The sequence below is a fragment of the Lutjanus erythropterus genome, chromosome 15 (genome assembly GCF_056507025.1).
Source record: "Lutjanus erythropterus isolate fLutEry1 chromosome 15, fLutEry1.hap2, whole genome shotgun sequence".
In the NCBI taxonomy this organism is placed as follows: domain Eukaryota; kingdom Metazoa; phylum Chordata; class Actinopteri; order Lutjaniformes; family Lutjanidae; genus Lutjanus; species Lutjanus erythropterus.
In genome coordinates this window covers 27210030-27222664 of record NC_139331.1, presented here as the reverse complement: position 1 = coordinate 27222664, position 12635 = coordinate 27210030, and the positions used below count along the sequence as shown (strand labels likewise).

The window sequence follows — 12635 nt, the reverse complement described above, 5'->3', positions numbered from 1 at the left end:
AATTCGCACTGTTCCTCTTGAAATAAACTAAACTAAACTAAAATTTGAATGTGAAACAGATTTGAATTTATAAGAACACTACAGAGAAGCTACAGAATGACATCAAAACCTCAGAAAACAGAATATAATGGACCTGCCACTGAATGTAATCTTTTCATCTAGAGGCTGATGGATTTCAATTAACATCCTCTTCAGCTCTCACGATGGTTCATAACATCATCACATTATGTGGTTGATGCACGGATGCAGCAGATCATTATGTCGAATTAGCCCCACCTTTTTGTCTGTTGTTGCTGCTTTATGATACCAACGCTCGGTGTCAACGACTGCTGCTGAGGTTGTTTAACAGCACCACCAATAAGATCATGTCCAGAGAAAGTGCTGAGTTTGAGCCTTACTGGGTAAAGTGAAAAGTGGCGTTGTTGCAACATATTTAGTTATCTGTGGTCAAGGACACACAGAACAAGGAATTAAGGAAGGTTCCTTCTACACTGTTAGAAAAAAAAGGTGCTGATTAGGACCATAAAGGGTTCTTCAGCTTTCCCCCATAGGAGAACACTTTTTGTTCCTGGTACCTGGAGTCCATTCAGGGGGATCTACATGGAACCCAACATAAAGGGTTATACCTAGAATTTTGCATGTTTTTTTTTTTTGCTGCAATGACTCGACATGTCTGTGTTTTCTCTCTCTCTCCTGAATGAACGAGTGAGCGAACTGAAAACAGGTGGTGCCTGATTGCTGCAGCGTGATTGGCCAGGGGGCGGGTCCCCGGGCCTATTTGAACCTCGAGTAAACTGCACTCTGCCTCCCCTCCAGCCTTTCCACCACAACGAAGTGCCAGCATGTTGTTATGGTTGTTTCGTCATAGTAAGCTGTGTAGAAGACTTGTCAAAAGATAGTTTGTACTCTGCAGGAAGATCATTGAATCTGCGTGTAAAGTAATTAAAACTTGTAAATACCAGTAAATATTAGGGCAGTTTGGTAGGAGGGAGAAACCCTGTTTCTTTATTGTTAGGAGATGGATTAGTAGTTTGTCATTTATTTACATTTTATTCTGATTAGGGAAGGTAGGAATTAATCTAGACTGTTCTGTTTGTAATGCTGGCCTTTTCTCCCTCTAAAGTAAAATAAAAACGTACTTGGTGTTGCTGGCCTTTCTTGGAGTGGGAAGATCTTGTTGTGTCAAGGGTTCCCCTAGACCGGGGCATAACACCCTCTGTAAAAGGTTCCACCCAGAACCCCCCATGAGAGGCTCCCGAGAGAACTTTTTATGGTGAAATTGTTCTACCTTTCCACCCTCTAAGAGTGCTACAAAGAACCCGCCCAGGGGGTCCTACTGAAAACATTATTATATTCCAAGGGGTTTCATTCAGAACCCACCCAGGGGGCTGTACAGATAACCCTTTTATATTCAGAGGGTTTCACGTAGAACCTACCAAGGGCGTTCAACAGAGAACCCTTGTATATTACAAGGGTTTCATCTATGACCCATCAAGGAGGATCTACTATTGTGGAACCCAAATAGCATTGACCATCTACAGATGAGGCAAAATAAACACTGGTAAAATGAATGAATGAAAGGTTTCCAGATTCATCTACATTTAAAAACATAATTTCAAACATGGAAAAACATTTGAATATTTAAGAATGACGATCTTTTAACCCCCATGCCTTCAACAATCCTTAAGAATTCTTTCTTCCAAAAACGGTTCTTTGGATGAAAAGGGTTCTTAACGGAACTCTTACAAAGAACCCTTGACAAACCCTTTCTTTGAAAAAAAAGCACCAGGCAGAACCCAGCCTTTCAGGAAGAACCATCTTGGAACCCTTATTTCTACGAGTGATATTTTTTTTGCAGCCCTTCGTCTTATTACAAACACTTTGTCTCAACACCCAAAATCATTAAAGCTTTTTTTTCATTCAGCAATTTAGAACACAGCATTTCTGCTTATTTTGGAAATTACACTGCTAATCCAATGAAAAGCTAATATGCGCGGACTGCTTGCACAGCGAAACCTGCTTTCCAAATGCTCACGACTTCTTTTCGCTGCTGGGATATTTTGCAGAAAACAACTGACAGCAGTGTGTGTGTGTGTGTGTGTGTGTGCGTGCACTTGGGCATATCTGTCTCAGTGCATTACCACACACAGATCAATAAGGATTCTATTCTTGGCCATTAGATCTTGAAGCAGGGGATAGCCTGCCTCTCTCACTCTTCCCTATCTATTCCCTGTCCTTGCTCTCCCTCGTCTATCAGGCCTGTTCTCTCCGCTGGCTCTCCCATCATCCTTTTTTCTCTACTCCCTTCTTTCCCTCCTCCAGACAACACCAAAGGGACATTGTCATCTTCCCAGCTGGACAGTGGGCGCAGCAGCAGAGTCACTGGCGAGCATCAAACACGGGACAGTTTTTTTGGGGGGATCACAGCAGTGATTGGCTTTATGGCTGGAGGGATCAGCCGTCTCCTCGGAGGATTCCCGCAGACATGTACACACATATTCACTCGCAGACATCTACACATCCACACACACCTCCTGTTCCTGCTGTAATTCTCAGTCCTCTGCCACGCTGCCAGGCTGAGGCCCTTGATCTGCCACTTCCTGTAATCCTCCATGGGAGAGAGGTGCAGCCAAATGTCCTGGCAGGCCAGCCAGGCAAACAAACACACACACACACACACACACACACACACACACAAACATGCATATACACACCGATAGCTGTGAGCTGCCACTAACTGCAAAAATAATGACCTCCAGGACATAGATGTGTATCAGCGCAGGATATCATGAAACATGCACCTGCCAGAACTTTAAAGGGATAGCCTGAATTTTTTGAAGTGGGGTCATATGAGGTACTTATTGATAATCAGTGTGTTGCCTACTGGTAGACGCTGGTCAACATGCCCACAGTTTGAAAAAGCAGAGGAAGTACCGGCACGGCAGCTAACACTGTACTGCTGTGGACAGGGTTAGCAACAAAAGGTGTTTTCCTATTTTCTGTTGGTTTGTTTGTTTTATTGTGTGACTTCAGTGAATCTACAATAACTTTTTAAAACATCAAAGTCACACAAAAACACAGCAGAAGACCAGCAACTCATGTGTTCTGCATGGAGAAAATTACTGATTTCACCAGTGGAGTTTGGTTGGTTTGGAGAAAGTGATATTTCTCTATAATGTAACAGCAGTTTCTCCTCTGAAATCGCTGTCTGAAGTACAGCGGTGAAAATATTAGCAGGGATCAACACAAACAATTGCCCACTTGCCCTGGACAAGTAAAATGCTATGTCAGGTAAGAAAATCTGGGCATCTCACTTGCCTGATTGGGCAAGTGGGGAAAACAGAAAGAAAACTATTAAACTATTTTGATGATTGATTACATTATTTTTCATACAAAACACATGACATTTAAAGACACCACCTTGGACCTTGGATTTTTCACCCCTAGATTAAACATGATAATTAACTTTAGCATTTGTTGTTATTTAATAACCGCTAATAAAACAATTTGTACAGGTGCAAGTAAAAAAGTCGTCTGGGCAGAAGTAGATTTCTGACCCATTTGCCCAACCAGGTGATTAAAAAAAAACATTGACGTTAAATCGTGCTGTAAGAAATACACTGACTACTCATAAGTACCTCAATACGGCCCCACTTTAAAAAATCCAAACTATTCCTTTAACTAAAATACAGCGAAGCCCACAAACTGCAGCAGAGCAACACAAAAAACATGAATCATGAAATCTCCATTATGCCCCCTTCATCTGTGCCACGCTGGTATCGTCGTCATCAGATAAAGAGCCAGGGCTGACTAAACAGCAAATGACACAGGAAGAGAACCCACGACCAAAGAATAGATGGATGACTCCCAATTCACCTTCCTCTGACTCAGATAAGACTGTATCTGATGCACATCACTCAAACACAAGAGAGATTCCTTGCTCCATTCAATTTCAAAGTGACCAGTTTCAGCCAGTAGGAACCGTCTGACAAGATCGCTCCACCCCAACTCGGTATAGTCTGAGGGGGGATGCGTTTTGATCTCTAAGGCTGCTTTTACACCACGAGTGCAGCTTTTTCTCATACCGAGTTTACCCAGTCTGAAGCTCACAGGAGTAATGTACCAGCCAGCAAGACATAAGCCCCATTAAGCTTATTCGCCAGCTCCTGCATCAGCCCTCGCATCGTCCTTCCACCAGAGGAAGGATTTCATCTCCTCATCTTCTAATACATGTGTACCACTGACACAATCTGCTCTGCTTTGCACGAGGAAAATCATGGTCTCTTTTCAATCTATGACTCTTTAAGAACATTCAGTCATTTCCATAAAAAGTGGTACATCATTATCTCCTCCGTCTCCCTCACTCTGCTTTTAAAGAGACAGTCCGCACAATAAATCATAAATATGTATTTTCCCTCTGGCTTGTAGTGATATTTATCCATCTAGATATTTTTGCTGTGGGTTTTGGAGTGTAGAGATGTCTGCCTTCTCTCCAATATAATTACTAAATGGCACTCAGCTTGTGGTGCTCAAAGCACCAAAAAAATACAATTGAAAAACTCAACAGCAACGTATCTTTCCAGAGATCATGGCCCGGTTACTCAACATAATCCACAGACCTTGTTGTGAGTAGTGTCATGTGGGAACTATTTTCTTCGGACTGAGCTACACCCACCAACCATCTCACCACCCTCACTACACTCTTAAAAATAAAGGTTCAAAAATGTTTTTTCTCTACACAGAACCATTTGCTTCTCTGTTGAAGGAAGGGTTTGTCAAGGGTTTTTTTAGGCATTTTTAGATCACCCTGAGTGGGTTCTAGATGACACCCTTAGAAGGTGAAAAGGTTCTGGATAGTACCACCAGTGGGGGGGGGTTCTGGGTGGAACCATTACACCATAGGAGGGTTCTCTGGAGAACCTGTCATAAGGGATTCTGGATGGAACCTTTCAAAGATGGTTCCAGGTATAACCCTTTATGTCGGAGCCTTGGCAGAAGCCCTGAAAGGATTCCCAGATGCAACCTCTTTAAAGATTCTACCAGATGCAACCAAACAGGGTTCTCCTATGGAGACAAGCTGAAGAACTCTACAGGGTTCTAGTTAGCACCTTTATAAATAAGAGTGCAGCTCAGTGGTGGTAATGGAGGATGGCATTAATGTTTACATGACTGACATGAACTGTCACAAGCACGAGCCTCTCTTCAGCGAGTAGATGCACACTTTCCTCTGCACGGTGATGCAGTTAGCGGGTGTTGTTCGGTAAAAAGAAAAAAGTTCCTGCTCACAACAAAATCTGTGGATTATCTTGAGTAACCAGGTGATGATTTCTGGACAGAGACATCTCACACCAAAACTATCTAAATGGATAAATAGCCTTGCAGGTAAGAAAAAAAATGTATTTTTGATTTTGGGATGAACTGTCCCTTTAAGATTAAGTGAAAACATAGTAAGCTACCCGGACAAAACACTGATGTCTTTTTATTTGTCTGGTAAACATGGCTCTGTAGACTCCCCCTCCTCTGCCTGAGTGCGTCTTTTATCCTCACCTTTCCAGTGCAGGTGAACGAGACTGACTCATAGCCATAACTGCCAGCAGGTGGGAACGAGGGACGGGCCAGGCGGACAGCTCTTCATCACACCGTAATGAGCTGGCAAAGGTTGTCGGACAGGCAGGAGAACACATGGAGGACCTGTAAAAGCAGCCTGACACAGGCAAGCTTGCGGGCGTTCTCCGAAGCTATACGACTCCCCGCGGTGCCATTTCATCACAAGCTGTTGTCCCTGTTTGTGTAAATGTCCTCATATTGCAAAGAAGCCGACATGAGCTTCCTCAGCCGCTTAGTTCTCCGGCTGATCTACAGCACATACTTCAATATGTGGCTGAATGTGGACTTTCCAATGACATTTCTTGTGATTTATTATGTGTGAGCAAGCGTGCAACAGTGAGGCAATGTTGGTAAAAGCATCTAAAATGTGTCATTCAAGGGATGCTGTGGGGTTTGATGAGGAGCTGTATGAGGTATTTATCAATATTCAGTGTATTAGCTACAGTAGATGGCGCTCCACATGCCGCCAGTTAGGAAAACCAGAAAGGGCCACCGGCATGGAAGCTAATCGATGTACTGCTGTGGACAGAGTCAGGAACAAAAGGTGTTTCAAAGCTCAAGGTGACCGGCAACCAACAATGCTACCAGAAACTCATCAGAACAGCCTACAAATACCCTGAAACCCCACCACTGTCCATCAGCAGCTATGACTATGGCAGCTCAGACATCTGTTCACTTACCTGCTGCTGTGTCCCCGCGATGCAGGGGCCCAGAGGAGCCACGACAAGCCAGAGTTACCTATAACAGCTCTACGGCAACTGAAAGGATACAATCTGAGAGCCCCGCTCTGGGTGCCGATGGCCAGTATCTTCTGCACCGGGTCAAAAGCCATGGACGAGGGCTGATAGGGAAAGCCATGACGGACGGTCTGGGAGATATGAAGGAAGATAGGGGGAAAAAGAGAACGCGTTAGAGAGGATTTCAATTTGAATTTCACAGCAGGGGTGTTGTTTTGTCAGAGGATGTCACACACACGTGATTTTTGGTAAACAAACAGTCCCAGATGGATGTGAAAAGTGTTATGAAACAGAAATGTAAAGCCTGAAATTGCACAGACGAGAGAGAGTGAAAGAGAGGAACAAATGTTCTTTCTATGCACGGTTACCCTGTTCCTTGATATTTGGCTTCGCTCTTTAGGATCCTTTTATAATCACGGGCCTATTTTGAGATTTCCTCTCCCTCATTTCTCCCTGTTTATCTCGTTTTCCTTCTCTCACTGCCTCCCACATGAGGTCGTGATTACACTGAAGTCTGGAAATTCAAAAAAAACACGGAAAACACACCCATAAGGAGCGTTTGGCTATGATTTGTTGCGGGGCCTGCCATTGGAGGGCATTACATTGTTAGGTGTTTGTGTTTTTTTGTCCACTCTCTGTGTATTTGTGTTAGCGTGTGCGCACGACTGTAGCTTTATGGCATCAGTCAGCCGGTGGTGGGCTGTTGGATTTGTTTGCTTAGCGGCAGAAGGCTAAAGCACGTTACATAAGAAGCACTCAGTGCAGCAGAGACACCTGCCTTCCTCACAGAGGAACATTACAGAGAGTTTGTGTCCACGCAGACAGCGAAGGTGCAGGACGGAGGATGGAGACTTCAATCAGATGCCTGGCTGTTGATGGACATATTTAGGCTGTTCTGTCAATCAAACCTGAAATCTGAGCTGGTCTCTCCAGTCGCTAAACCACAATATCCCTTAAGTCCTCACATCACAATCATGATCCAGATTGAGATCTTTTGTCTTCCCCTGCAGGCTATAGCAAAAGTTGAAATAGCCTTTGAGTTCCTCTATTTGTGTTCTGTAATATATTTACTGCAATAAATTATAAACTCTGTGTAATATGTCATCAGAGATTAAGAAAACATGCTAAATTGCAATACTTGCTTCTCTGACAACACCTCTCCTGCCACAGGATCCTCTTTTGAAACTTCTATTCTGGCCCATAAAAAAAATTAGAGTTCAAAATAATGCTGAATGTTCGACTAATCATTAAGTGTCTGTTTATGAGATCTGTAGTAATCTTTTAGAAGGAGACGGTTAAAATGAGTAATATGTTAGTCTTACAGGCAGTGAGACAGAAAGTCACTGAACTCCAACTCCAGAGTGTGTACTTCCATTGCAGGTTTTTTTTTTTTTTCAGGATAATGGGCTTAGATTTTAATTGTCAGACAGCTGACAGTTATGAACTGCTGTTAAACTTACTGTGAAGGAGTTGTCGTTGCTTGTTATTGTGAATTTACAAAGTTGCACTCATCTTGTGCTCCTACAGTGTTCCTGCAGCCTGCCTGAGCTTCCTTGAGTCTGGGGAGGAGGAGGTGGATTGAAATGACTCACTTCAACCCTAGACTTTATATTAAATAGATTTCGATCTATTTAATATGCAGTCTGTGGCTCCAACTTGCTATTTGGGCTGCAGTAATTATTTTTGAAAGTGCAATTGTTATATATTGCTCCTTTAAAAAATACCAGACATAATGCTGATTAAACATTAAACAAGGTTAATGTGACGTTGTAAACAAAATCCAAATGATAACATAATAATAAAATAACACTTTCAGCCATTACCATCTCGTTGGCTGCATTACTCGACTGGTTTGTTCATGTGGCGTGGATCCTCTAGTGAGGTTATGTGAAGTTTGGAAACAGAAGTAAGTGGACATTAAATACCACCATCTCTACAATTTGCCTGAAAAGTAGATTGTGAAAGCCTTGGATCAGAATCTCGATCTAAAATCATCAGATTGCCCACCCCTTGTGGGGCAGATTGTGTTATCTAGTTATGACTTCAGGCTCTCTAACATATTATTTCTGACAACCGCTGAGATTATTACAATTTTGCACCTGACTTTGGTCTGTTTTTGGTCGCAGGTATCTCCAAAACAGTCAAGGACAAACAACATATGAGTCTTCCATGATGATGACTTCCAGGGGCGCACAGAGACTCCGCCATTTATGAATCCTTTCTATGGCAACAGATTAGGGTAGTTTGCAGATGCAGGGCTGATTATCATTTTAAAATTTTTGATATTGGCACCAATAGAGATACCTTGACTTCGATACCGGTTCCTGAATGATACTTTTTTTTATATCAATTTCATAAAATACATATTTTAAAAATGAAAATTACATTTCACATTATGGTACAATTTTTGTTTCATTTTTGGGCTCCTTTTTGCACAGTAAAAGTTTCATATCATAAAATTTTTTTACCTATTTACCACAATGTGGTAAAACTTGCCCATTTCAACTCTCTGTGTCAGCACCTTTGCATTTTTAAACTCAAAGCAGATTTAAACCATGAAAAACAAACCAGAATTTGGAGATTTACTCCAAATTTATCAAATCAGTTCGATACCCAGCCAAATGCAGATCTGAAGGTCGTGTTTTCAGCACTCAAGCCTGCATTTCATAAAACTATTAAACCCTATAAATACCTGATAGACATGTAGTAATTTTGCAGTTGAAAACCTTAAAAATAATCCACAAACAAGCCTGTTACAGTCGTGCGGGTTAAGTATGTGGGTTAAACGTGGGGAAATCAATAGCAAGCACACAGCGGTGGTGTCTATAAAGAAGCCACACCAAACCATTAGGGCACACTCGGGGGAAATCCTGATTTAACATTATAGAAGACTAAGATGTAGCATGTATGGCACATTAAATGCATGAGTGTTTATTAACCCCATCCATTGCCTTGGCCAATTCAGACAGAGGAGGGCAAGACACACTTCAGGCGCCATCAGTCCCCAATGGATCAATGATCTGGGGGTAAAGTGGTGTGTGTGTATGTGTGTGTGAGAGAGAGAGAGGGAGAGGAGTGTAAGAGGTGTGTCTCTGAGAAAGAAGAAGAGGATGGAGAGGCACTGCGTGGAAAAAGACAAGGCGAAAGAGGAATACACACACACTGACACACACACACACACACACACACGCATACATATTAACCAGAAACCACCGTTTAATCCAAACCCTGCAGATTATGCAAGAGGGGATCAGTTTGGCCCAACCCCTCGATATGACAGTTCATGCCAAGCACACACACAGCAAACGATGATGTTTTCACTGGATAATTATCTTATATTATAAGAATATCTGATTTAACTGGTACACTTGAGAAATTTCCTCGTAAATTAAAAGGTAAATACAGGCAGCCATAAAGAAACTTACTAATATTTATTGTTCTGTCGCCATACAGTATGCGCAGTGTAGTTGGGTGTTATGGAGCATGCCTTGGACAAGCACAGAGCAATTCGGTCTAAATGTTAAATAAAGCTTCATCCAGCAGGTGCTCGTTATAGTTTAGAGGAAGCCTACAGAGCAAAATGCACATTGATTCATTTACAGTGTGGAGCTCGCTCCACCTGCTGTATCCTGAGATGGGATAAGCGCAGAACAAACTGTGACTAATAAAAAAAATAAAGGGCTAGACATGCGAAAAAGGATCTCAGCGAAATGCAAACAGCTGTATGATAGAACCATGAGGCTCGCCCACCTTGCAGAGCTGGAAATGCTCGGACTGGATGGTCTCTTGGATCAGATGGTTCTCCTGTGGCCCCACTTGGACAGACGGGGTGGAGGAAGACACCTCTTTCAAGCCGTCCAGCACCTTCCTGATGTTGAACTTCTTCATTTTCAGACCGCAGAGCACAGGATCGAGATCACCCGCAAAAGATAAAGGGGGATAGCCACTTTCTCTCTCACACACACACGCACTCTGTTCTGCTTCCCTTCCTGTAAATCTCACATTTTATTGCGTGTTTTTTAGCGCAGCGGTGTCCATGCTGGATTGAAGGCTCTGGCGCGCACCGCGCAGGTCGCTTCTTGACGCGTGAATGTGGATGATGGGATGTTGGTGCGTCGGTGGAATTTGCTCGGAGTCCGTGCTGTGCTGTGCCCCCACTGCGTCTCGGTGGCTCCGCTCGTCTCCTCGGCTTCCCTCCCCTCCCCTCTCGGCTGTGTGCTGTGCGCCGCTCAGCTCAGCCAAGGCGGAAACGCAGCGCAGTGCTGCTGCTGCTGCTGCTGCTGCTGACGCTCTTGCGCATGTCTGACAGAGCACAGGCTTCAACACAAATCCCGCCACCTTGCCAGCCCCCTCTCTCTCTCTCCTCCTTTCATCTGCCCCCAGCGACAACGCCCCCCTCCCTCCCTCCCTCCCTTCTCACGCACACATAGTAGGTTTTGCTCCACTGCACCTGGTGATGCCTGTGATGTTGGGATGCTGCAGCGGTGTGAGAGTCTGTGGAGACAGACAGGCAGGCAGGCAGGCAGGCAGGCAGACAGACGGAGGCTCAGTCCCATTCTTTCCAGTACACCCACCCTTATCCACTGCGACTCTTGTTTGTGTGCTTGCGTCGAAGGTTCGCCATATTAAAGGCCATCCCAAACCGCAGATACTGAAAGTAGACTGTAAAACTGCAGAACTGAAGAAACATTTCATAGAGTATATTTTTTATGTTTTTGTTTTTTTTTTACACAAAAATCCAAGAAAATTTGGTGGCATTAGAATAAATCAAGGCACCAGTTAAAAAATGAACATCATTTAGACCAGATCTAGAATCCTGGCTTGGTTTTATTGTTTAGGGATGCTGTGCATTTGCAGGTTAACAGTCCACAAAGTAACCCAACAGCTGAGCAAGCAATGCCTCCATCAGTATCCATAGTGACGGCTGTTTCCTGCTTATGGTGGAGTCCCATCCTCCCTGTTAATATGGAGAACCCTCCACAGCTGCAAGTGTGACCTCATGCAGGAGTTAACACTCCATACTGAAGAGCTACTGACGAGCAATGGGTCTGGGAAAGGCCCCAATGTCTGCCAATCCCTTACAGGACCTTAACGCATCAGATATCACAGGCCCTGACTTGGTTTGAACTTTTAGCAGAGTGTTATTGTAAGGGGCGGATTTAGTCATTTTGGGGCTTAAGGCAAACACAAACATGGGGCCCTCAAGATCTTTTGTTCTCCCCCTTTTTCAATCCATGGATAAATAATGAGTCATAAAGAGAAACTTTTATTTATGGTGGAATGCGAGGGATGAATTGAGCCTCAGGAAAGAGGCTGTTCTGTAGTCAGGTGCTACGGCAACAGATACTTCTGTATCTCTTGGCAGATGGCAGCAGGTTGGACAGTGGCTGGAGTGGGCATTGTCTTTTAGTATCCATCTGCTTTCTCCATTTTTTTTCAGCACAGCTTGGGGCGCTTCACTTCATTTTTCAACAGTCTGTACACCACCCTAAGCTGTTTTTTTTTTTTCACAAGAGCTGGCATCTGTCTTCCTGAATCATTTCCACAGATTCACAGTAAGATCATGGAATAGTCATAAGGCCCTGAGACACTCATGAATTATGCATTCTGATGTCATTTTAGAGTATGGATATAGTTAATTAGCAAAAAGTAAAAAAAAAAAAAAGACAATTACTGACCTTTGCCTAATGTTAAGTCCCCCAGTTACTGTACAGTGGCTACAGGAGGATTAATTTCTAGGCTGCATGAAGGCCCCAGCTAAGCTGCAATAATATCATGTGGAATGGTAAGAATAACTCCTTGGCTTTTTTGCATGAGTCAGTCATCAAACACATAACAATAAAGGCTCATTTCTGCCCCCTCTATGAATGAAAATAGGTTGGAAAATAGATATGTCTGTTTCAAACAATATAACCGTCACTGCCAATGTAGCCTACTTCCACAAGTCCTTTGCACTGGCATACATATTGAGCATATCCACTAGAGGATGTCGCTCAGAGTCAAACATTTCTGACTATGACAAACATGCTGCATTGCCTTGGACAGGCTCACCGATCCCAAGGTAGCCCCGCCCTGAAGCATAACCTGCTTTATGGTCTGTTTTCCTCAAAATCGGACCATAATTGACTAACTGAACATAATGCTGTATAGAAGAAGACCTGACAGTAGCAATTAAGACCATAAACTTATTAGGAAACTGTTTACTCAGATCGTAAATTTAGTGCCAAGTAGTGTCAGTTTTCCTTAAGGGTACATTCAGTCTGACCTGTGTTTGCAACCGGTGCTGGTTTA

At 43.3% G+C, this 12635-nt stretch overlaps 1 protein-coding gene across 3 annotated transcripts in view; it reads right to left on the bottom strand.

The window, feature by feature from the left end:
• stxbp5a (syntaxin binding protein 5a (tomosyn)) overlaps positions 1-10615 on the bottom strand; it is a 149210-nt gene extending 138595 nt beyond the window's left edge. For all 3 annotated transcript variants that reach the window (XM_084737293.1, XM_084737294.1, XM_084737295.1), the window contains exons 1-2: positions 10095-10615; positions 6378-6475 (exon numbers count right to left, since the gene is read on the bottom strand). In XM_084737293.1, the coding sequence (XP_084593419.1) occupies positions 6378-6475; positions 10095-10232 (236 nt within the window). In that variant the 5' untranslated portion in view covers positions 10233-10615. The remainder of the gene's footprint in view (positions 1-6377; positions 6476-10094) is intronic.
• Between the last annotated feature and the right edge of the window lie 2020 nt (positions 10616-12635).